General features: G+C 42.1%; 2 protein-coding genes and 1 long non-coding RNA gene across 3 annotated transcripts; all 3 read left to right on the forward strand.

Moving 5' to 3' along the window:
• The first annotated feature begins 132 nt into the window (after nucleotides 1-132).
• Nucleotides 133-4,397, forward strand: LOC117865651 (altered inheritance rate of mitochondria protein 25). The gene is made up of 11 exons (XM_034749882.2): nucleotides 133-536; nucleotides 995-1,081; nucleotides 1,185-1,226; nucleotides 1,339-1,383; nucleotides 2,279-2,344; nucleotides 2,411-2,467; nucleotides 2,570-2,631; nucleotides 2,747-2,867; nucleotides 3,263-3,340; nucleotides 3,455-3,561; nucleotides 3,667-4,397. The coding sequence occupies exons 1-11, from the start codon at nucleotides 225-227 to the stop codon at nucleotides 3,695-3,697; spliced, it is 1,008 nt and encodes a 335-aa protein (XP_034605773.1). The 5' UTR covers nucleotides 133-224; the 3' UTR covers nucleotides 3,698-4,397.
• A 1,776-nt stretch (nucleotides 4,398-6,173) lies between these two features.
• Nucleotides 6,174-19,435, forward strand: LOC117865647 (uncharacterized). The gene is given in 15 exon segments (XM_072295183.1): nucleotides 6,174-6,541; nucleotides 7,781-8,317; nucleotides 8,467-9,606; nucleotides 9,804-10,128; nucleotides 10,927-11,012; nucleotides 11,014-11,183; nucleotides 11,272-11,488; nucleotides 12,096-12,442; nucleotides 12,788-13,315; nucleotides 13,432-14,644; nucleotides 14,754-15,107; nucleotides 15,270-15,507; nucleotides 15,938-18,468; nucleotides 18,553-18,692; nucleotides 18,896-19,435. Coding segments are annotated over 15 exon segments (8,271 nt in total). The 5' UTR covers nucleotides 6,174-6,430; the 3' UTR covers nucleotides 19,230-19,435.
• Nucleotides 19,436-21,874: 2,439 nt separating this feature from the next.
• On the forward strand, nucleotides 21,875-23,227 carry LOC117865652 (uncharacterized). Its single transcript, XR_004642593.2, has 3 exons — nucleotides 21,875-22,214; nucleotides 22,338-22,433; nucleotides 22,546-23,227. It is a non-coding gene; the product is annotated as an uncharacterized lncRNA (long non-coding RNA).
• The last annotated feature ends 1,817 nt before the right edge of the window (nucleotides 23,228-25,044 follow it).

Consider the following 25,044-nt stretch of genomic DNA (forward strand, 5'->3'; position numbering starts at 1 on the left):
TCTGCTCGTAGCCCAGCCCAGCTCTGAGCTAGGCCCCCATAAAGGCCCATAGCCCACTTGAAACAAGCCCACCCGCAGCAACAAACTACCTCCTCGCTCGCTCTCCGCCTCTCCGGGACCCCAGTGGACTCATCCCATCAAAACATTCTAGAATCGTCTGGAACTACAGATCACCAGCGCGGCCGCGCCTCTCGCGTCCCTCAGTTCCCCGCCTCTCCGCGGCGATGCGGTGGCTACCGAGGCTGCTCTCCCACGCCGCCGCGGCCGGGAGGGCCGCCGCGGCGGCGAGGTCCACCACCAGCCACGTCAGGGGAGGATCCCACGGGTTCGCCAGTGGCGGCTGGGATGGGTCGCCGGCGGTGCCCCGGGAGTGGCTGCGGAAGCTGTGGGGGGAGGAGCTGAGGAAGCGGAAGGAGGCCGCGAGGGTTATCGGCGCGTTCGCGAGGAGCTATCGGTCCGTGGAGGCTGCAGGAGCGGCCAGGGAGGCACCGTCGAGGAGCTATCAGTTCGACGACAGGGACCTCGATCCAGTCGAGGTAAGCGGATTCTGGAAACTCTGACTGCAGCTTCTGTTTGTGTTGTCTCCTTTCTATTGTCGTGCGTAGTAACATTTGCTTTGATCCGATGATATCTTAGATGATTCGATAGTTTGGATTATACAGAGCGCATGAAGAAAGTATACTGAATACTCTCAGATTTCAGAAACTAACAAAACTGGTTGGAATTGAAGGTCGATTTGCATCGTTAGGCTGGGTAATTAGTGTGTGTGAATCACTGAATCTTATACTGTCAAAATCAGTTTACTATGCTGCCCATCAGTTAACAATCTGTGGAAATACTGTTGCCTATTTCTTACTTTCCTGCCTCCTTTGCTTGGTTGTATCCTGCTACTGGATGCTTTATCCCGATTGGCACTTTCCCCTGTGGTCAAAATTGAGGGACTATTTTCTGTAGCTACTGGAATAATCGACAATATTTTTCAATGTGTTTATAGGCCAAACTGGCCCCTCTTCTCGCAAGAGCTAACCTCGTGATCGCCAGGGACATTGAGTGGGCAAGCATCATGTTTGCTTTTGAGCAGGTGACTTATGTGCATAGACTAGTGCATGCACAACTTACAGTTCTATTTTAGGATGCTTCTCCATTTCTTTTCATGATCTTATATATTGTTGTCTGAATTGCAGGAGAGCAGATATATCATAATGGACCCACTCTTTCCACAATCTGTAAGTTTTATCCTGTCCTAGTTATAATTGGTTTTCTTGCTCTATGATCCTCATTATATATTCTAATTCTATATGTCTTAAGTGTTGACTTTCTTGTTCTTCCAATGTCCAGCCAGTAGGTTTTATTCGAGAGAAAAGCAACGTCATCTTTAGGCAGGTATGTCTATGTGGTTGCTTGATCCTGAATAAACTAGTCTTAGCTTGTAATTTTGTGGATCGAATCAAGGGTCAAGATATTTCAATTAACCTGCATAGCAGTCCTCTAGTCCCTATGTTTGCGACATCTGATTTTCTGTTCAAACTTCAAACTAGTTGCACCATAATACTTGGTATTTTTGGATCTAGTTATTCTGATTTGCTCTATGTGTGGTCAATATTGTTAAGTGTACCTTGTCACTGTCTACTGTATTTATCTCCATATGAAACACTATCACTGACTCGTGCATCATGTGCTTATGCTACGGAGAGACTGAACGGCTATTGGTAGGATCTCACTTTCAGTCATTAATCATTACTGAGTAGGTTGGACAGATTATTGAAATTTCCTCATCAGCTCTTTTATTTTATCTTGGGTGATTTAGCGAAGAATTTGTTATTGTAGCGATTGAAGCAATTAGAGTAGGCAGTGACGTTTTACTTAAGACCACACAGTAAGGCACTTAAATTTAATATATTCCCTTGTAACGTTAAAGGTAGTAAAATATAGCATCTGAGGTTAGCATAATAAACAAAGAGGAGGAACCATTGGAACTCGTGGCAAATTGCTTGCCATCCTATTCTTTGATCTTCTAAATGGCGATGTTTCTCTGTTTGTTTAGAAGAATTTTCTGTATGCTTGTTTTCTCTTTTGAGGTATATTCTGTGTAGTGCTTGTTGATTGAGTTTCATTGCCTTATCAAAGTAGCTGGTATAAGTATGCCAGCTTTTGTTGCTAAAAGTTAAATATGCATTGGCTTTATAATTGTGATTGGAAGAAAGGGCTGTATCTTTATAATTGACTTTTTTACTTCTCTTGATGGTGCAAATCAAATCCCCTTTTTGTTCATGTTCAGCTACTCAGAACAAGACGGCCATTTGTTGCAGAAATAACTGATGCTATGGGCAATGAGATATTTAAGGTAATGCTTCTTCAGGCCAATTTGACTTTCTCTTGGAAATCTATTTAATTATACTATCGGGTTTAGGTTCGCAGGCCATTTTGGTTTATCAACAGCTCAATTTATGCAGAAGTGGATGGTAAGGTATGTAAATGTTCTTCACTAGATTGCTCTAAGGTGGGAATATCATCTGCATATGAAGCTATGGGAAGTGCTGATAAAGCTTCATTGTTTGGCTTTGGTCAGGAGATAGGTGTAGTCCACAGGCGTTGGCACCTTTGGCGGAGAATTTATGACCTGTACTTAGGGTAATATGGTATTCTTATGCATTTCCCGTATCTCGTTGACTAAGTTCAAATTTCCCAGTTTATTGTGTAATTCTTTTCTTACTAGCCTGCCTGAAACCATCTTGTTGTATTTCAGGAATAGGCAATTTGCAGTTGTTGAGAATCCGGGTTTCTGGAACTGGACCTTTAGCCTGGTGGATGAAGATGATAAACTGTTGGCTCAGATTGATCGTAACTGGAGGGGCATTGGCTTTGAGGTAATATCCTTTTCAGTGCATACCTATTGAAGCATAAAAGTTTCTTATACCTGATTGACATTCATATGGATGCATGCTCTCATGCACCGATTGTGTGCTTGACAGCAAACAATATTTTTCAATTTTCAGCAAGGTATAAGTCAATATTTTAAACTCAGATAACTAAGCATCGCCCTTCCAAATTGTTGTGGCACTTTCGCTTGGCATCTCTTCCGCACATGGAAAATCTTGCACCGAACTGAACATACCATTGCCTGATTGTATTACAGTGGTGTAGCATCATTTGAGTACATGTTTCCTCAGCTTCACTATATTTGCTCCTAGACTATAGAAAGAATGGGATGGTAAGGACTTATGAGTTTGGAATGATTCCCTCACTGTTAATACCACTGTAGCTCTTCACGGATGCTGGCCAGTATGCAATTCGGTTTGGTGACGAGGGACTAAGGCAGAAGTTTGCCCTCGCAGCAGATGTAAGTGTTCTCATTTGCATTTGTTATGCCTGAACGTATGGGTGCAGGTGCCCACCTTGCACAATTAACTGCACTTTGGCCTAATCCCAAACCCACGTCTCATGAATGTTCCAGGTCGAAGAACTACATGTTGCTCGGCAGCTGACTTTGCCTGAAAGGGCCGTGGCTCTCGCCCTTGCAATATCCCTTGACAGTGATTACTTCTCTAGGAGACGTGGCTGGTAAGTAGCTGTTTCTAGGCGTGTCTAGATGGATTCTGTTTTACAAGTAGTTTGGCTGAGCTCCTCTGTTGCTCCAAAATTGATCAAAGTGCCTGCTGCTTTCAGGGGACTTCCTTTTCTCATTGCCACAGAGTAGACACACGCAGGCCGCCATCGCCTGTACACAGGGGGAAAAATGTTGTTTCTCATTGTTGATACAAGCTTAGCAGTCGTACCGTTATCAGGCGATTGGGATCATCGCCAGAGACAGGAAATGGTTCCTGTGTGACTGACTATCATAAGATTGCTGGCTTCATTCTTCTGCTTCACGCGAAACCTGAAAGTGGAGGTTGGCTTGCCTCCAACTTTGCCACCCATGTAGGTTGTCGCAAAGCGGAGATTGCTGAAGTTTTTCCTTTCTTCTGTATGCCTAGTGCTAGTGGAGGCAATGCAATTGTGCAAATCTTTGGGGTGTTTGGAGACGAGTTGCTAAACTTTAGCAGGGTCACATCGGATGTTCGAATGCTAATTAGGAGGACTAAATATGAGCTAATTATAAAATTAATTGCACAAATGGAGTCTAATTCGCGAGACGAATCTATTAAGGCTAATTAATCCATCATGGACTAGTTAGGCTTAATAGATTCGTCTCGTTAATTAGATTCCATCTGTCCAATTAATTTTGTAATTAGCCTATATTTAATACTTCTAATTAGTATCAAACATCCGATGTGACAGGTGCTAAAGTAAACTTTAGCAGGTGGTATCGAAACACCCCCTTTGTTATGGAGGTGCCACAAGCTCGCTGAAGTTCTAATATCGAGTGAGACTCTGAAGCCGAGTGTTATTACTGCTTATTTCATGTGGCACTGAATGTACGTTGCCGAGGACTACGCTCTACCTCCCGGGAATGCCCGAAGAGCCTTTTATTTTTTAGCAAGCCTAAAGAGCCTTGCTTTGCTTAGTTGCTTAGGGGGTGTTTGGATACTTAGATACTAAACTTTAATAGTGTTACATCGAATGTTCGGATGCTAATTAGGACATCGAATGTTCGGATGCTAATTAGGACGACTAAATATGAGCTAATTATAAAATTAATTGTAGAAACCTGTGCTAATTCGCGAGATAAATTTATTAAGTCTAATTAATCCGTCATTAGTAAATGATTATTGTAGCACCACATTGTCAAATCATGGACTAATTAGACTTAATAGATTCGTCTCGTGAATTAGACTTCATCTGTGCAATTAGTTTTGTAATTAACATCTGTTTAATATTTATAATTAGCATTCAAACATCCGATACGAAAGATGCTAAATTTTAGTGGGGTGTATCAAACACCGCTTAAAGAAGTGTACGGAATTACAGATGGCGCGGGCCTTGAGGGCCCTACGACGAGTTCCTAGTACCACCGAAAAAGCAAGGGCCTGCAGGCCGAAAGCGCGTGGGCTTTAACACAGCGGCAGGGCCCATGTCTCCGTCTTTCCGTTTCATCTTTCCTTTGCCCTCCTTTTTCTTCTTCTGGTCTTTTCCCGCCAAAGCGATCGCTCTCTCTTTTCTCCCTTTTGCGGTTGTTTTTTTTTTATAGCGAACGGAGTGTGCCTATTTCATTTTCTTTTTTTAGAAAAAAGGGAACTCCTATTATTAAACTGAGTTATCAGACAATTTCAACGGTTACAATCCTAGCAATGCATGCTGGACACCTAATCACAGGGTGAGTTCGACACAAAATAAGACCAAATTTCGCTAGCTTCCGAATGAGAGACTCGATTAACATTACATAACGAATGGAACAGACGTAGCAATCATGTACGGGTCCTTCCTCCAAGGCTCCAACGCGCCGCCTCCGTGACTTCCTGCAGCTCTGCACTAGAAATGCCAGTGTTGCCACTGGTATGGACCCCCTCTCTCTAGGTGCAATGAAGTGGCCTTTCCTGTTTCTGATAATCACTCTTCCTGTCTTCAGCAACCGCTATCATCACCCATTTGCGCGCCCCATGAGCCCATGACATTAGCTTTCAGTTGAAATCCCCGGCAGGCAGTAGAATAAAACGATTTTTTCTTGACGGGAAAATGTCGCCGCTTTGAGCCTTTTGACTAGCTGCTAGCACCAGTAGGCTGCAGGCTAGGCTAGCAAGGGCAGCCGCTGGTGGCAGGGCTACTGACGAGCGACTCGTAACATTCGGTTAACTCAGTTACCTAATTCTTAATTTTAATATTACGGTGCAATGAAATTGTACAATGAGATTAGACCCTTCCCCCTAAAATCCCAACTTTGGTACTATGCAAAAAGAAGATTCCCCATTACATCAAACTTACGGTACATACATGGAGTACTGAATGTAAATGAAATCAAAAATTAATTGCACAGTTTTATTGTACTTTGCGAGATGAATCTTTTGAGCCTAATTAGTCAATATTTGGACAATAATTCACAAATGCAAACGAAACGCTACGGTGTTACTACAGTAATTTTGATTAAACAAGTCCTTAGTCTAACTGAAGAGCAACCACTTCCTACTACAGTTCAGAAATTGGTCATCGGCCATCGGCTCGTGCCCTTTCGCTTCCAGAGGCCAGAGCTCATCCGTTCATCCCTCCACAGTTCACTGCGCCCTTTGCCTTACCCAGTTCCCCACAGAAAAGCCGCTCAAACCCCGAGGCCACGAACGCAGAGAGATAGAGAGAGAAGAACCGCCTCGTTTCTTCTCCGAGAAGCAAAAGATTACGACGCATTAAAACCCCCACCCCTCACTGATCACCGCTCCAGCTTTCCACTGAGCAGCGAAACGACTCATCGAGAAAACCCCACCCCTTCCCCCTGCGAGGCTGAGGCTGCGAATGCGGTCTGCTCGTCCGTGCGCGAGCGGGTGAAGAGCCAGCGAGCGAGATGAGGGAGCACCGCGACCGCGAGATGGCAGCGGAGGAGAGCGATTTGGAGGACATCGTGCTCTCCTGGTCGGTGCGCGACATCATGGACGACGACCTCTTCAAGGGGAAGGTGCTCGATCGATCCTTCGGCTGGCGCGCTTGGTTGCGATTACCCGTACGGCGGTTGCCAACTTGAGCGATTTTGTTTGTGTTCCGTTAGTTTGCGCGTCGTGCGAAGAGCGTGCGTGTGCGTGTGACGGTGTGAGGAGATCGATTCATGGTTAGATTTCTACAGTCGCTTGCGGTGCCCTGTTGGTACGTACGGCCTGTGTCTGTGTGATAGAAACTGGTCACTTCGAACTATAGAATGCTGCGGAAATGGTGCTTAATGTGTTGTCTACTGTGTAAGTGTGTGGGGTTGGGAAAGTGAATGGGCGTTTCCCTAATTGCCATGTGTGAACAATCTGACAGCTTGTTAGAAACCTTATATATGCTTCTGGTCAGGAATTGGGCGTTGGTGGGGTCAAATGCAACTGATAACTAAGGTTAGCTTAGCAACTGTATGTCTATTTTTCTGGCCTTGTATGTCTATTTTTCTGGCCTCACATTTTGCGCATCATGCAGGCAATGAGGCCTTGGCTAATTAATTTGTTGCGTGCATATTGTGTGATCATTTGTGATGTGTTGAAGTGGTCTGTAGCATACTAGCATGGTATTTTGCATAGCTTGAAGATGTGTCGCCCTGGGCTCATAAGTTTCAAAATTCTTTTGGGAGATGTGCATGCGAGTGCCATCATGCCTAATGAGACAGATACATAGTAATGCTATTGAGCAACTAAGCTATAGAAGTTGGTGCAAGAGATCTTGTTGCTGTTAATTTATTCCACAACTGGTAAGTAGTGTGATGGCCAACGACTACTCACCCTGCGATTTTCTGTGTTGTATCTTTGTGCTTGGTTCTGCACTAGATGAAACTGACCATATCTTTGTTAAGTTAGCATTAACTTCCATATTTCTATGCTATTTGGCTTGCTATAAGTTGCTGCTGCATTGAACTCTTCTTTTTAATGTTACCCATCTGTTTTTGAGTAACTTCACTTTTGACCCTTTTTATTCAAACTTTGTCCTGATATTAAAAAAAAACTCGACTCGCGGGAGAACTCCTGATATTGTTTCAACAGTACATAGATAGCTAAAACGTTTAGTATTATTGAAATAGCTCCTATAACTAATATCATTTCCATTTTTTCTAACCTACGTTTGAAAAGCTATTGTTAGTAAATTTGTAGTGGTAGAAACAGGATGCCACTAAAAATTTGAATGAGTACCTTTCATAGAATTATCATATACCAATTGTTTATTTATTCAGGTTGAGAAGATCCCATTCAGCTTTAGTTCACTTGATGACTACTTGAAATCATATGTCCCACCTCTGATTGAAGAAACAAGGTCAAGCCTAAGCTCATGCCTTGAGCTCATCGCAGAAGCGCCCTCATCAAAAATACTTTCCATGAAAATAGCAGGGAAATCAGGACAGTATTTTATGGATGTGGACTTTTGGGACAATGGTGCTGGTTTCTCTACTGAGACTTATACTGCTAGGAATGGTGACATCTTCATTCTGTCTAGCATGAAACCTGAAGCTGCAGAGGACTTCAACCGCTATGGTCTGACATATTTCCTGGCAATGGTTTCTAAAGTTTCTATGAATGACCAATATCAGAAGGGCTTCAGAGTGAAAGTTGCGAGTGATACTGTCTTAGATGGAGATTTAACTAAACTCAGACATGCAATTTTTCTTGATAATATAATGACAAATATACGGATATGGAAAGCACTTTGCTTTGACACAAGAATGAAAAACAATTTCACAATAATCAGGTCACTTTTGGCTCCCAGAAATACGGTAATACGACTTGCATGGTTTCCTTTTGAGTTAACTGAATATTTCGTATTGGCACATGTTATAGGCTTATGTCTAAGATACCCTTTGTTAATTCCACTGTTTCCAGGTTATAGGCTGATATCTAACATACTCTGTTAATTCCATTGTAGGATGAAGATGTCTGTGCTGTATGTGTTAAAAAGGATGATGACTGTTTAGCTCCATTTCCAGAGCAGTTACTGTCAGTTAATCTTAATCAATCACAAGTGGATGCCATTGAATCTATCATCTCAGCTGTACAATGTAGGCATTTAAACCTCACAAAACTTATATGGGGTCCACCAGGTACTGGAAAGACCAAGACTGTTAGTTCTATACTGTGGGCTTTGGCTTGTTTGAAATGTAGAACTCTTACATGTGCTCCTACAAATGTTGCTGTTGTTGGAGTTTGCACCCGATTCCTTCAAAATTTGAAGGATTTCAACAAGAAAATTGACAAAAGTGATCTACCTCTTTCGCTTGGAGATGTTTTATTATTAGGGAATGAGTACAATATGGATATCACCAAGGAGCTCCACGAAATTTTCTTGGATTATCGTGCGGATGAGCTTGCTGAGTGCTTTTCCTCATTTTCTGGATGGAGGTACACAATTGCTTCAATGATATCGTTTTTTGAGGACTGTGGTTCTCAATATGATATGCTTCTTGAGGATGATGGAAACAGTGATGCTGTGTGCTTTCTGGATTTCCTGAAGAAACAATTTGATGTGGCAGCAACAGCTGTAAAGAAATGCATGATGAGTTTATGGATTCACCTTCCAGGAAGGTGCTTTTCACACGATAATGTCAGCAATATATCTATGTTGTTGAGTTTGCTGGGAAAAATTGATGCTCTTTTATGTGATGGAGGTTTAACTGATGAGAATGCGAAAAAAGGCTTTGATTTCCAGTCTACTGAGAATTCTATCTATGGAAAGTTGATGTCTCCTATTGAGAAGGAACTGGATGGAGCAAGGTCCTTGTGCCTTAAATTGCTGAAAGATCTTCTGAGTTCACTTAATTTACCTATTGGTGTAGACAGGAATTGGGTTCAGAACTACTGCATGCGTAATGCAACTCTAATTTTCTGTACTGCCTCTAGTTCTTATCGGTTACATAATGCAGAGATTCCTCCACTTGATGTGTTAATTGTTGACGAGGCTGCTCAAGTGAAGGAATGTGAATTGGTTATCCCACTACGTTTGCATTGGTTGAAACATGTTATTTTGGTGGGCGATGACTGCCAGCTGAGGCCACTGGTTAGAAGTCAGGTAATGTTCCACCTTAACCTTATTATGATGCATACTTTCATTCCTTGACCAGAGATGTATGCTCCTAGTATATACTTTTCCCATGCTGAAATGTTGCAACACTTATTTTCAACAAAAGGCTATGTCACCATCCTGTTTATTTTTGTTTATTATCTATTTGATGATAATTATTCTGATCTTTCATTGTTTATATTTAGGTATGCAAGGAAGCTGGATTTGGAATCAGTCTTTTTGAGAGATTGGTTATACTGAATTTTGAAAAGCATTTGCTGAACATACAGTATCGCATGAACCCTTGTATCAGTTTATTTCCAAATGCTCAATTTTACAATAGGAAGATTTTAGATGGTCCAAATGTTCTTTCTCCTTCCTACAGCAAGGATTACATGAGCCTTCCTTTTGGTAGTTACACTTTCATAAACATCACTGATGGGAGGGAAGAAAAGGAGGGTGCAGGAAACAGTTGGCGGAACCTGGTTGAAGTTGCTGTTGTTTTGCACTTGATCCAAACCATCTTTAAATGTATGTCTAAGCTTAATTCTTCTTATAGCCCTAATATCTTAAGGTCTTGTTGTTTGTGAAGCGAGTGGCTAACATAGCATAGCACCTTAGGAGCTTATATATTCTTGACTTATGCTATACATTATTCCCTTCATTTCGCTATGTTTGTCCATGGCCTTGGGGGAATAGGTATCAAGAGTGCGGTTGTTGCAATGTTTCCACTCCATAACCCTAATTAAGTGCTTTAAAAGATGTGAGTGGTCGCACCATGTTATTTAATAGGGGTATGAATGGTCATTTCACATTATTTTTTTATTGAAACTTGTACTGTCTATGTCAGTGCGCATATGCGCTATCAGCAAACATGGTAAAACAGATGGAATAGACAAATGTAAGTTCTGGGTTGAACCTTGTATTGTAAAATCTATTTTTTTTACATGACCATGTTGCTAGATGTTAGCTGAAATAATTCCAGTATAGGAAAATTTACTTCATATACACTCTATTCCTATTTCTTCTATTTTCCAGTGCAACTTTAATTTGCTGTCAAAGCAATTGATGAAGGTATTTTCTCCTCATCTTTCAGAACATGAGGGTCAATGTATTAGAGTTATTGGCCACCATATGAACCCACTTTAGTAAATTTGTATGTCTAATTTGTGAAAATTATATTCATGGAAGTGAAATGTTGTTAAGTCAGTTATTGGCTGGTACAGGAGCTGTCGACTTAGTTTGCATAATCAATTTCTCTATTAGTTCTATGCAAGAAAGTGCCTCATGAGGAAAATCAGTGCTCTTATATTTTCCTCTCCCCTGCAGCTTGGAAAAAGACAGGCCAAGGGATCAGCATTGGTGTAGTTTCTCCTTATAGTTCTCAAGTTGCGGCCATCAAAGATAAACTTGGCAAAAAAGTATGATTCATGTGACGGCTTTCATGTCAGGGTCAAGTCAATTGATGGTTTCCAAGGAGAAGAAGATGACATAATCATCCTATCAACAGTTAGATCCAATAGGAGGGGTGCTGTTGGATTTCTTGCTGACTACCAACGGACAAATGTTGCTCTTACTAGAGCAAGGTGTGCATCTATTTTCTGCCACTGTTGCTGAAAGTACATTTGAAGGTGATGATCAAAAGTTAACTGATGGGTGCTTTATTTGATGCAGGCATTGTCTTTGGATTCTTGGAAATGCAAATACATTATGTAAAAGTGGGACAGTCTGGACAGACCTGCTTGCCGATGCACATCAACGCAAATGTATTGTTAATGCCACTAATGACACTGCAATGTGCAAGTTGATTATACATGTAAAGCATGAACTTGATGAACTTGACGATCTGCTGAATACTGACTCGGCAGTTTTCAGCAGTACTAGATGGAAGGTAAGTATGGAAGTTATATGTAGTTGTTTTACTTTCATGCGTTATTGAAAATTCTGTGTCTTAGCTAATAATTACTTGCAGCTTAAGTGCTTCATTAATACTTGGGAGTAGCTCATAATGTATAATTTACACTTATTAAAACCTAATGATATTTGAATATTTATTTGATATTTTGAGGCTAGATAGCCATAATTATTGAATTGAACATATTGACATTGATTTGTATTGAAGTGGCATTATATGTTATGCTATCACTTCTATATACAGAGTTCATAGATGTTCTTTTAAATGCAGACCACATTTGTGCTGGTCCTGAACTAGATGTGTCTTTCCTACTTTTGGAATCACGTATCGTTGCTTTTGTAATCTAGTCATGTCTGTTAGATTTTTTATGCTGTAACTGGATACTAAGTGGTTTGTACCTAATACATGCAAGGCCCTATGTTTTATTTATATTTTATTTTGATATATAAATTGCGTGGTTCCTTCACTTAAACCATGTTATAAGAGGCCCTAAACGTTTTTGTGTGCAGTTCTAATCATTATTCGTGGATTTGCCTTTTTACTGAGGTTCTCTCCTTTTTGTTTGTACTGAATAACTCAATAGGTCATTCTAAGCGACAACTTTAGAAAGTCTTTCATGAAACTGAAATCTCCACAGCTAAGGAGGGAGGTACTTCAAAAGCTTGTCAAACTTGGTGGTGGTTGGAGGACAACAATAAAGAGTTCTGATGTAACTGATGCATTCCAGCTTGCAAAAGTATACAGGATCAGGGACCTTTATCTTGTTTGGAGCATTGATTTGGAGAAAAATGAAAGATATTTTCAGATAATAAGAGTATGGGACATTTTGTCGCAGCAACATGTTGCTAGGACCGTTCAACATCTTGAAAATCTTTTTTCCATGTACACAGATGATTACATTGACCACTGCAGAAGAGTGCAGACAGAGGGGTATGCTTGTTTCCTGACTCATGCTTAATCTGTTTTCTTCGGTTTTTATTTTGATTAATGCTTTATGAAATGTGGAACTTAAATTCCTTGGCAAGAAGCTACTATTGTTGTTAGCTTCAATTGTCTAACTAGGTACAGGGGAAAAGGAATCATTTGAACATCTTTCTGCTGTCACTCTCCTTGATATACTGGATGTTTGCCTGCGCGCATGGTTTTCTTAGCCACTATTTTTTATTTCCACATTAGATCCCTTGTTTATGATTATATTTTGTTTTGACTTCAATTTTTCTACGCATGTGTTTATTCCTGTTATTTTGTTACTTAATTTTTTAATGTGGATGACAGGAAATTGGAAGTTCCTGTAATTTGGGATGCAGGACATAACATTATTCGGTATAAAAAGGATGTTAGATTTGATAATCAGGAACATCATGATCATGTGGACACCTCATGCACTCTGGAGAATACAAAAGTTAGTGAAAGCTTCTTACTGATGAAGTTTTACTCTTTATCATCTGGTGTGGCAAAACATTTGCTGACAGCTACTGATGGGAGTGAAATCGAGGTCCCCTTTGAACTGACCGATGAAGAGGAGGCGATAATTCGATTCCCACTCACCAGTTTCATTCTTGGGCGGTCTGGCACTGGGAAAACCACTGTTTTGACAATGAAATTGTATCAAATTGAGCAACAGTCCTTGATTGCATCCCAAGGACTAGCGTTGAACGAAGTTGATACATCTTTGGCTGAACATGAAGGTACTTTGCTTGAGAAGGACACAAGCGAAAGTGGAAATATTGTGAAGCAAGTCCTTATCACTGTAAGCCCAAAGCTCTGTTCAGCTATAAAAAACCACATTTGCAGACTTAAAAGGTACGTTGTCTTAATAGAGGGCTAATCCAGTTCCTTCCAAATCAATTTACTTTGATTGCATTGTCAATATATCCACCATGTTCCTAATTTACTATTTGTTTTTCAACCCTTTATAGATTTGGCTCCGGTGATGTCTCTGACCAGCCTAGCATTCTTCATATGCATGATATCATTGATGATCTCGAACAGTTTACAGATATACCTGATAACTTTAATGATCTACCACATGAGTACTATCCTCTTACTATCACATTCCGTAAATTCTTGATGATGCTTGATGGAACGTTCCGGACTTCTTTTTTTGACATGTTTTGTGGAGAACTCAAGTCAAGCACTGAGAGAGGTCATTCCAAATCCCGAGCTTTGCAAGCTTTTATTGAATCCAAAGAAGTTACATTTGAGAAATTTGTTGCTTCCTATTGGCCTCATTTCAATGCAGAACTAACAAAGAATCTTGATGCATCAACTGTATTTACTGAAATAATTTCTCACATAAAGGGTGGATACAAAGCAACGGGGCCTTACAATGGTAAACTCGAAAGGGTTGATTATGTGATGCTCTCTGATAGAAGATTTTCATCTCTGAACAGTAAAGTGAGAGATAAGGTTTATGATATTTTTCTTGACTATGAGAGTATGAAGCGCACTGCTAGAGAATTTGATTTGTCAGATTTTGTCTGTAGTCTTCACAGCAGTCTAGTTTCTGAGGGTTACAATGGGGATTTGGTGGATTTTATTTACATAGACGAGGTGCAGGATCTTACCATGTCACAATTAGCACTTCTCAAGTATGTCTGCAGGAACTTCAAGGAAGGCTTTGTTTTTGCTGGTGACACAGCACAAACTATAGCAAGGGGTATTGATTTCAGGTTTGAAGATGTTCGCTCCCTATTTTATACCTTGTTCCTCTCTGAAACCGAAGCGTGTAACCAAGGAAGCAACCAAGGAACTAAACATGGAAAACAAGTTTATCTCGCAGATATGTTCCAACTCAGTCAGAATTTTCGCACACATTGTGGTGTACTTCGTATGGCCCAGAGTATAATGAGCCTTTTGTACTACTTTTTCCCGTCTTGTGTTGACAAGCTTAATCCAGAAACTGGTCTTGTATATGGTGAAGCTCCTGTTCTCCTCGAGTCAGGTAATGATGAGAATGCAATTATGACTATTTTTGGAGAAAGCAAAAGTGAACATGATAAACAGCATGGCTTTGGTGCTGAGCAAGTCATATTGGTTCGTGATGATGCTACCAAGAAACAAATTGTTAACCTCGTTGGCAAACAAGCTCTTGTCTTGACTATTGTTGAATGTAAGGGCCTTGAATTCCAGGTATAAGCCTCTAAAGTTTTTCTCATACTGTAATATATTTTCATTTGAAGTGTGCTTTCTTTAGTTTTAGCTTTAAGGATACTAAATCCTTCAAAAATATATTCTGTAGGATGTGCTGCTGTACAACTTTTTCAGTTCATCACCATTACGGAACAGATGGAGAGTTGTGTATGATTACATGAAAAGCAAAGATGTTATAGCATCATCAGAACAGATATCTCATCCGGGTTTCGATAGAAACAAGCATTATCTCCTATGTTCAGAACTGAAGCAGCTCTATGTCGCTATCACACGAACTAGGCAAAGACTATGGATCTGCGAAAGTACTGACGATTATTGTCAACCAATGTTCGACTATTGGAAGAAGTTGTGCATTGTGGAGGTTAGACTACTTGATTCTTCACTGATTCAAGCAATGCAGACAGGGAGCAGTGCTGATGATTGGAGGCTACGGGGTACCAAGGTTAGTGATATATACTTTTTTGACATCATGAGGCTAAATCTTACTAGGTTCAAGTGTGTGGATTTTATTTCCTCACATGCTTGTTCCAAGTATGGTGCAGAACTGCATTTGATGGTACTGTGCTTCTCTTTAACAATGTAACAAGTGCATTTTTTATTTTAGTTATTTAATGAGGGGCAATTTGAGATGGCTACAATGTGCTTTGAAAAGGCTGGTGATGCATATAGGGAGAAGTGGGCAAGAGCTGCTGGACTTCTGGCAACTGCTGACCGTGTAATCTCCACAAATTTGGAGATGGGCCAGGCTTCCTTGCAAAAGGCATCAGAGATTTATGAGTCTATTGGCATGCATGAGAAGGCTGCCACTTGCTACATCAAATTAGGTGACTACAAAAGAGCAGGTGTGATCAATTTCCATACTCTTGTTATTCATCAACATGATCAAGGTTTCATGATTATGACTTTTCATTATACAAATCATTGGGTAGCCAGCTATTTGTGAAGGAAGCTAGTGTGTTACTGTCATGAGTATATTTCTATCTAATGGTTCAGAGGCCAGAACTATTTTTCCATTATTAAAAAAATGGATTTGTGGGCTGCTCTAGAATCCCAACCCTGGAGGATCCCTGATTTTGAGAGAGATACTTGATTTCCGTTTTAGTGAGCTTTTATTCCTTTTGATGTTGTTGACTGGTCAGTTGCTAGTTGCTACAATTTCTATTTCCCCCAGCCTTTTCAAATATGCTAGTTTTTTTTTCAAAATGGTTTTACATAACACCACACACAACACTGTATTGAAGACACGAATGTGACAATCTTCAATTGGCATAGGAATGGTCTATATGGAAAAATGTGGAACTTCAAGACTTGAAGATGCTGGTGACTGTTTTGCTATGACTGAATGCTGGTCACAGGCAGCTGAAGTCTACTTCAAAGCTAGATGTTATACAAAGTGTTTATCCTGCTGCTCAAATGGGAAATTATTTAGTCAGGGCCTGCAATTCCTGCAGCAGTTGGAGAAGGAACAGTGTGAGAATTTCAACTCAGAGGTTGCTGTCCTTAGAAACACATATCTAGAAAGTTGTGCATTGCACTATTTTGAACGTGGGGACATGAAGCACATGATGCCATTTGTCAAGGCTTTCAATTCTATGGATCATGTTCGAGCATTCTTAAATTCTAGGAATCTTTTGGATGAACTGCTGAGTATAGAGATGGAAATGGATAATTTCCTTGAAGCTGCCGGTATAGCTAAGCTTAAAGGCGATATCTTATTGGAAGTAAACATGCTAGAGAAGGCAGAATTGTTTGAGAATGCTACACAGCTTCTTCTTCTCTATGTCACTGTGAATTCCTTGTGGGCTCCACACAGTAGAGGATGGCCTCCAAAAAGTTTTGCAGAAAAGGAACAGTTTCTCTTACAAGTGAAAGAGATGGCAAAGAAAGTATCTGAGGAATTTTTCTTCTTGGCTTGCTTTGAAGCAGATGTATTGTCACATTCACATAAATCTCTCGCCATCTTAACCTACAACTTGCTTCAAGGCAGAAAATGTGGAAACTTGTTAATCGAATTTATTTCTGCTCGTTCTCTTATTGATGTTCATCTTCAGTCTCAAACCTCTGGATACAATCTCGACTTAGAGCCAGGATCTGAGGATGAACAGTATTGTCATGATTTTCTGGCCTGTAATCAAATGTCACTGGGAACACTAGCCTGTGTTTGGAACCACTGGAGTTCAATTATAGTCAAAGTGATAGCTCATCTTCAACACTATCAAGATCAAAAAGAAAATTATTTTGCAGCTATGTGTGAAGATCTTTGTGCTAAATACTTTGGGTTGAGACAAGATGGTGACAGTCGATATGCGGTACTTAACATGGATTCAAGTTGGCTTACTAACATCGGTAGGAATTCTTTGGAACAAGATGGCAACAGATGTTGGCTGGACACTGTCCAGTTTAAGTCATGTGCTCAGAATTTCTTGGTAAATGAGCTTTCTTCTGTTGGCTTTTGTGTAGTCCAGAAGATGGAGTCTCTTGTTGAAGCTTCGTTGGAGCAAGCATCATCGCCACATACCCAGTGGAGAACTATCATTATCATAAGTGAAATTATAAAGTTCATGAAAGACTCGGAGTTCTGTCTGCCAAAATTTCCCAAAAAGTTAGGAAACCTCTTCACTCTCTGCGAACATCGCTTCTTTGAGTTACTTTTCATGGCTTGGAGGGATGAAACAACAAACAGCTTTTTCTTTATGCTTGACTCACCGGCTGCATATGATTTGATTGTGGATTCCCTTGGTTCAGATCTTAGGCCAGCTAATCGAAAGTTGACTCACGGGTACCTTGGAAGAGTAACTATGTATCTGCTGTATGTAGCACGATTGGATGACACGGTGAATTCAAAACTTGGCGAATACCTGAATAGAGGTTCAGATTGGGCACGTTTTTTTCAGTCGTTGAAAAGATTTCTTGATTTTGGTGATGGAAGAAGCACATTGATCTTGAACTTCAAACTAGCTCTTGAATATACTTTCAGTGCAAACTGGAGGACTGAACCAGATTATATATCTCTGATATGCTATGTGAATCTCATGGAGTGCCTTGGTTTTTTAGCATCTTCCTTTCTTATAATGGATGGTTTTGTGTTTTGCACAAAATCTCTTTTGATTAAGATGCTGAAGTGCCGCACAAGCAAGAACTACCTTGGTACCTGCCTGGTTTCTGGCCCAGGCAGCCAGGATTTAGATCAGGATGTGTCATTATTGTCAAGGCGTTTCATATTCCAGTCAATTAGGGAACTCTTGACAAATAAGCGTGCTATTCAAGGGTGGGCTCGGAAAACATACATTCCAGTCCTCCTGAGACTAGTAATCTTGCTTTATCTGGTGGCTCTGTCACTTCCACGAGCGAAATGCTATGAAGTCACAGATTTCCTAAAGAAGTGTAACATTTTTGAGGATTTACCACCGGAATTCTCCAATAGGATTGTAAACTTCTTGAATTTGAAGTATCCCACGTTGACCAAATTCAGAATAATATTTGCTGATGCACTTGCAGCAATTGGTAATCGCCTGGTCATTCTTGGTTCCCCCAGCAAGGAAATCTGCCGAAACTTAAACGCTCATATTATTAGCAGTGAGGATTTGAGTGATGTTAAGAAAGTAATGGTACTTCTTTGTCCAGCAGAGCAGGAATCGCCTATGCAAGAAGAAACAAAAACTTTCAGTGTTACTCCTGGAAATTTCTCTATCCCAAAAGTACGGGATAATAAGATGGAGAGTAGAATTGAATTGTATCTGAGTGATGAAAATATTTCCTTTTGGGAGAAATTTGTCTCGTTTCAAGTCTTAATATATGACCAGGTAAATTTGATAATTTGTGCTTTACCTTCTGTCTCAATGCTGCACGAATGTCAGGTTTATGTTTTTTTATGCTAATTTTTGTAGAAGGATGCATGGATTGTCATTCTATTCCTTAGAAGTGCCCTTTCCTGGCTGGAGCTAAGTAGTCTTCCAGAAAATATTGATGCACAATTGTTGCAAGAGGTCAGGCACATCTGCTATCAATTTGAAGGACAATCTGTCAGGTAAGCAAATTACAATGTCAGCATTTATGAGATATAGTTGGAGCTACTCCAGCTTTGATGAAATCTTGGGACTGTATGTTACTTTCATTGGTTTTATATTTACTTCGAGCATAGGCTGCCTATGTATGTATTTTTCATTAGTAATTTCCATACCGTCTGAAAGTTAATCCCATTTGAGGATTCTGACAGCTGTGTCATTACAGGGAGAAGAGTGCTTATCTGACTGTCGACGACCTTTACTCAACATGGAGCGATGGCGAGAATAAACTGCAGAAAATCATCAGTTTTATGCTCTCTGAGAGAGCTTCCATAGAAGAATCTGAAAGAAGGAAGGAAGCTGCACCTGCTGTCCAGTTGCACACGGACGGGGATGATGAATGGAGTGACTGCTCAGATAATGAACCTGACACAGGAGGAAGAGAGACATTGGAACCGGTCAAGGAAGAAGCAACGGGGACCTGCTCAACTTCAAAAAAGAAGGCGCAAAAGCAGAACAAGAAGAAATCAAAGAAGTCCAAACGCGGCGGGAAGAAGTGAGCTAGTGTTTACCTATAACAAGCTATAGTTTGTTATAAACTTTGGCACGTACCCTTCTCTCTGTAACAGCACTACCAAGGATGCTTAGCTTGCTTGGATGTACTGAAGAATTATGTCGTTGCTTCGAACTTACTAGCTTACGATATGTGACTGTTTCGTTGGTTGGGTCGGTTTATACTAAAATTTCTAAAAGGTGTTTTTCCCCCCTTGGAATAGCGCGGATTAGCTAGGTGCATGTACAACATTTATTTTATCATACATCTACACTAGATCGGGACGAGTAGGACCATTTATTCTTGAATAAAGACATAGATTGTTTGCGACGGCGATACGGTCTTCAATGTAAAAACTTTTGATTGCAATTTTTGCTACAAATCAACCCCGTGCGATTTACTGGCAGCTTGTGCCATTAATCATTTGATTAATCAGTAATAGATGCTTAGCGATGTAATATGCTGAATTGTAAATATAAAGTCCACAAAAAAATTTCAATAAATCTTCTAAATTGGATACCCCATAAATTCTCTTTGATAAATATTAATGGAACCCATTCACCCAACTACTATATAGAGATTAATGTTGACGCAAAATCTGAGTTTCAGACTTCTGTGTTCAACAATACGGTAGGACCTGGGAGATTTGCTTAACTCAAGTGCAGGCTCCAAATTGACTCGTGAGTGGTGCAAGGCGTGCCAATCAATTTGACCTGAAATTGACAAGGTAAACATTAAATTTCTAAGCCGATTGGCGGCGAAACCTCTCGAACTCATGGATAGGCATTCTTGGAATAAACATCGTGATGGACAAATTTTCAATGTAATCATGCGGTATAAATAAAAGAAGCATTAATGACATGTGCTATCGGCTATATGAGCCGACGAGCTAAGGACCTGTTTGGTTTCACATGCTTATGCATAAGCAACTTAAAATAAGCAAATAAGTTGCTTATGGAACCAATCACTCTTGCTTATGGGGTTGCTTATGAGGTTGCTTATTATAAGCAAATAAGCAACTCTTGGGTTGCTTATGGTTGCTTATGGGGACTTCCCGATACACTTTACACCTCTTGCCCTCATTGAATGCATGGTTGCCCTCCCTCTCTATCTCAATGATTAGGGGCAAACATGACAATATCCACCTCATTCAATGCTTATAAGCAAGGGTATCCAAACAGCTGAATTAAAAATAAGCAACTCCAAATAAGCAACTTAAACCAAACAGGCCCTAAGATGAACGCGATATAAAACAACAGCCATAAAAGGAGCTCTTGTCAACCACACGCGCATCAAATAAACTAGCATATCTCAATTAATGTCATGATACATGTATTGAACTTAGACAAGGTAACACGTATGCGAGGGCATAACCATCAATATGTTAATCTAAAAGATTAGAGCATGGTAATAAGAACCTCTTGCCTATCACTTACAAGCTGATTAAGCTAGTGGATCTGATCATGTCATGATATTGAACTTAGACAAAGTAATAAGAATGAGAGGACATTGATTTCGGCCCACTAACTCAACAGACTAGCATGCGGCAGTAAGGCCTCGTACGCGCACCTATCACCTCGATGACATCATCACGCCTACCTGATGCATCGGCTCTCAATAGTAGCGTTATGACATTAAGGATCCGACGGCTAGTAATACGATGGGCAAGAGTAAAGATCTATCGGACCTAGCATATATAAAGCAAGTAAAGCATGCAAGATCTAACCAACCGATACGATCAGATAACTGGTGAACGCTTAAACAAGATCAAGGAGCCAATAAAGACAACCTAATCAGATCTAAACTATTCATAACTGTGAGCACTTGATAAAACTAAGAGATCGATACGATGCAACTTAATAAAATCAAACAACTCGATAACTGTAATCAACGTCAAAGACAAATAGAATATTGGACAAAGTATAGAAAGTTCTATTTGCTATCTAAGTTAACTCGATAACTAGCGACACGATAAAAGCTCAGAATATTGGACGATGCCTAGAAAGTTCTGACGCAGATAACGTAATGGCTGGGTGACAGTACTTACAAGCTCACCTGAGATCGAAGCTGATGCAACCCTATGCGCAAGAAGAAACTCGCCTATTTCTACTCTACTCCTACTTCTAGGATTTTAGCAGCGTGGCACTGAAAGGTTGTATTAATTGATTGACGATTATTCGTTACAAGGCTCATGGGTTTATATTTATATTTGGAGCAAGCTAAAATCCTAGTCAGTTACGATATGAACCGGTACAAATAAACCTAAAAACTACTAAAGATAAATCTCCACGTTTTTTTCTTATTTGGTGGAGTCGATTCCTCTTCGGATCGAATCCTTCCGGTCTTCTTATCGGCTTCTAGAATCCAATCATTGGCCTTGGTTAACGCAGGGACATTAACATGCTCTTTTCTCTCTCCTTCATCGACTTGTCGGAACTTTTTAGGTTGACTTCGGTTAAAAACCGACGTCAATAATTAATAAATTAACATAAGACGTGGCTAAGTTGTCCTTAGTAGGATGATTGCATAGTCTAAACTGCTATTATATGATATAAATCATCATTAAATTAAGGAAAAGATGATAAATGCATCAATTTAAATAGTTAAGAGGTTGATTTGCACCAAATGAAATATGAGGGATGAAAATTACGCTTTCCCATCTTTGTTATGCATTATCAAGAAAAGGGAAGGCCACTTCTCGCGGCACAGCGGAAGCCCCGCACGCTGGTCCATCCAAGTTGCCCACACCACACACACACTGTCGGAACTCGGTCGCATGCGTACGGAGGCCATTTGCATGCTCGCTTCGCTTGGCAGCCCACCCGCGCCGCGCGCACAAGTCCCGCACCGGACCAAGCGACTCAGCGAGCACCGTCTGCCTCCTCGCCGTCGCACCGCCGCCCGCGCCACCACCCACCAATGGCGACCTGCTCCCGCTCGCTGCACCCGGCAACCCCCGCCACCACCCTTGCGGCGGGACTCACCGGTCCAGGTTTCCCCTCCGATCCCATCGCCCGGTTGCCCCTCGCCCCCTCTCGCCTCGCGGGCGCGGCTAAACGTTAGGGTTTGCTTTTGCCCTCCCTCTCACCTCGTCACTCTTCCCGGTTCCTCGCAGGGAGGAAGGGTGGACCGTCGGTCCCAGCGCCCGAGGAGGAGGACGAGGTGAAGCCGTCGGCCGCCCTCGCGCCCGCCGCCGACCTCGCCAGGCCAGGTTCATTCCCCGCCCCGGCCGTAACCCCAAATCTCTTCCTTTTTTGACCGCACCGCAAGCGCAATCAGGGCCGTTTCTGACCCCCTTTCTCCGATGCCTCTTCTTCGCGCAGGGAGGAGGTTCCGCCCGCGGGTGCCGATGACCAAGGAGGAGGAGTAGAAGCTCGTCGAGTTGACGGTTCGTCACATGTCGGGGAGGAAGGAGCTGCAGGCTCGGATCGAGAGGCGGGGCGAGCTGCGCAAGCGCTTCGACGTGGTTGTGTTCAAACGGAGGTGCTGGGCCGCGACCTTGGCCAACCACCCGTTCACGCTCCGTGCCGACGTCGCCCATGCCAGGCACCAGCTCAGCGCCGGCCGGAAGGAAGGGAAGGCTTTGCCGGAGGAGCTCGACGATGCCCGGCGGCGCAACCACCACTGTGCCTTCACCATGAATGAGCACATTGGCAAAGCCATGGACATGGGCCTGGAGGCCTTCACCCATGACTACTGTAAGTTTTATGAGAACGAGAAGAAGATGCGCTGCGAAGTGGAAGCCGAGATAGTTCGAGGTGACAAGAGTGGAGCTCCACAGGGTCATGTTGCCTCCAAGTAGCTGTTGCTCTGAGGCTCTGACCGCCTTGTAGGCAAATGGATGGTGCGCCACGGGATGTATAAATCATGATTTCACACTTGTGGCATTCATCAAGTAGTGATTTTTTGATATGGATGTGTTGAGGCGTTTGACAATCCATTATGAATCAGCATACCATATCTTTGTTAGTTCGTCTCGGTTGTGCCTAGTTGCTTCCATGTGTCCATGAGTCCATCTTGGTGATCTAGTATTGTCATCTTTCCATATCCTTTCGAACCTCTGAAGATTTCTGCCTATGAAGAGCGAATTTGCTGAACATAGACCAGATGTATCAATTTCTGTCCGATTTTACATAGTTGGATTGTTGGGAAATGGTTTGCCATGATTGGGGTTTCAAATTTTGGCCAGGCTTGCCGGCCGTGCTGTTTCTGGGCAGACAGGATCAAACCCGAAACTAAGCATGCATGCCGACTGACGACTGTGAAGTGTAGCTTGTGTGGCATGCGTGATGGGTCAGACTGTGAAGTGTAAACATAAGAGAAATGCTGTGAGCCTACCCAACTTTGATTATCGCGATGGTGCCCTGCCAGCCCTTAGTTTCAGTCTTTTGTAGAATCTGATAATGCATTAGAAACGTCGTGGTATCTGGATTCCAGAAATGAACAAATTGGAGCCTTTCCATCTCACATTCCCCTAGTCATCTACTAATTTGAAACTTTTGTGACTTTGTGTGGCAATTTCAGAATAACAGTAACTTGAAGTCTGAAGATACACGCTTACAACTTATGCACATCTGAAACATATACTGCATACTCTGAGCAGCCTGTTATCTGGACACTGCATGAGAATGTGAACCAACATGACGCTGCCATGCTAATCTCAAGTTCCGGTGTAACAGAAGCTGCACAGGACAAGAAGCATCTGAACTCCAGAGCTTAATTCCCCATGGCTGCTTTTGCTCGCAGACGCTAGAATTAGTTGATGTGGATAACTGTCTTTTTTCAATTATTCGTTTTGGGCTTCGCCAGTAGATTAATTTTATCAACTGATGCAGTCATCGGTATTTTTGGATTGCCCGCGAGGAACTCGCGCTCGGACGCGGCGCTCCCAGCCTGCTCGACGACGGCGACAACTGCGGGGCAAAGAGGTGCAGAGCTGTGGACTGTGGTGAAGAGGACTACTGGACTAGGAAGGGGCGCAGCAGGCGGTATCGGGCGAATAAGGGAAGGGGGGAGAGCCGGTGGATCCAAAGCCAGTTCGCCGCGACGAGCGGCTGTCGTCGCCACCGGAGCGGAAGGGGAAGAGAGCCAGGAGGAAGTGCAGCTGAAAATAGGGAACTATTTGAAAAGTTCTAGGATGTTTTGTGCATCAAATATTTTCATATACACCCCTAAATTTGATCGCGATTAATAGTCGCAATCCATTTGAGAGGGTTTAATGCAAAAACTTCTCCGACTCACCGTGGCACGACCTCGCGATGGCCAGCCATGCCGGCTCCGGTGGTCACCACGAGCCTGCTTCCAGGCCCCGCCTCGCTGCTCAGATTGCATCCGCACCCCGCTGGACTGAGCTTTCCTTTCTCCGTCTCGTAAGCTCCCGCTGCCGAACCTGAAGAAGGTTGGACATGAGAGCAGGTCAGAGCCTCAGAGGAAGGCGGCCGTCGCGGCTGGCCGGCTGCCATGGAGCTCCACTGCTGCCCAGAACGGAGGTGGCGAAGGTTTGGAAGGTGAAGCTGCGGGCCTGCAGCGGCGACGGAGGGTAGAATTGCACAAGCAATCCGAGAATCTGTTGACTTAAACGTGACGTGGTGGCACAAATGTAGAATCTATTCTAAAACTGGCATCTCAACGAGCGTAAGGCCTAGAATCTGGAGCAGGACGATGTTCTGCTGCAGCCGTACTCGATGATAACCCTGACTGGCATTCATATCCCCATTATGAATCACTTTCTTTCCCCCACGATCAAACGTTACGTGATCGAGTTCGTGGAAGGCTGCGTCATTCTGTTTCCAATTGGGAGCTCAACTTGGAAATTGGAACAG

The sequence above is a fragment of the Setaria viridis genome, chromosome 7 (genome assembly GCF_005286985.2).
Source record: "Setaria viridis chromosome 7, Setaria_viridis_v4.0, whole genome shotgun sequence".
NCBI lineage: Eukaryota > Viridiplantae > Streptophyta > Magnoliopsida > Poales > Poaceae > Setaria > Setaria viridis.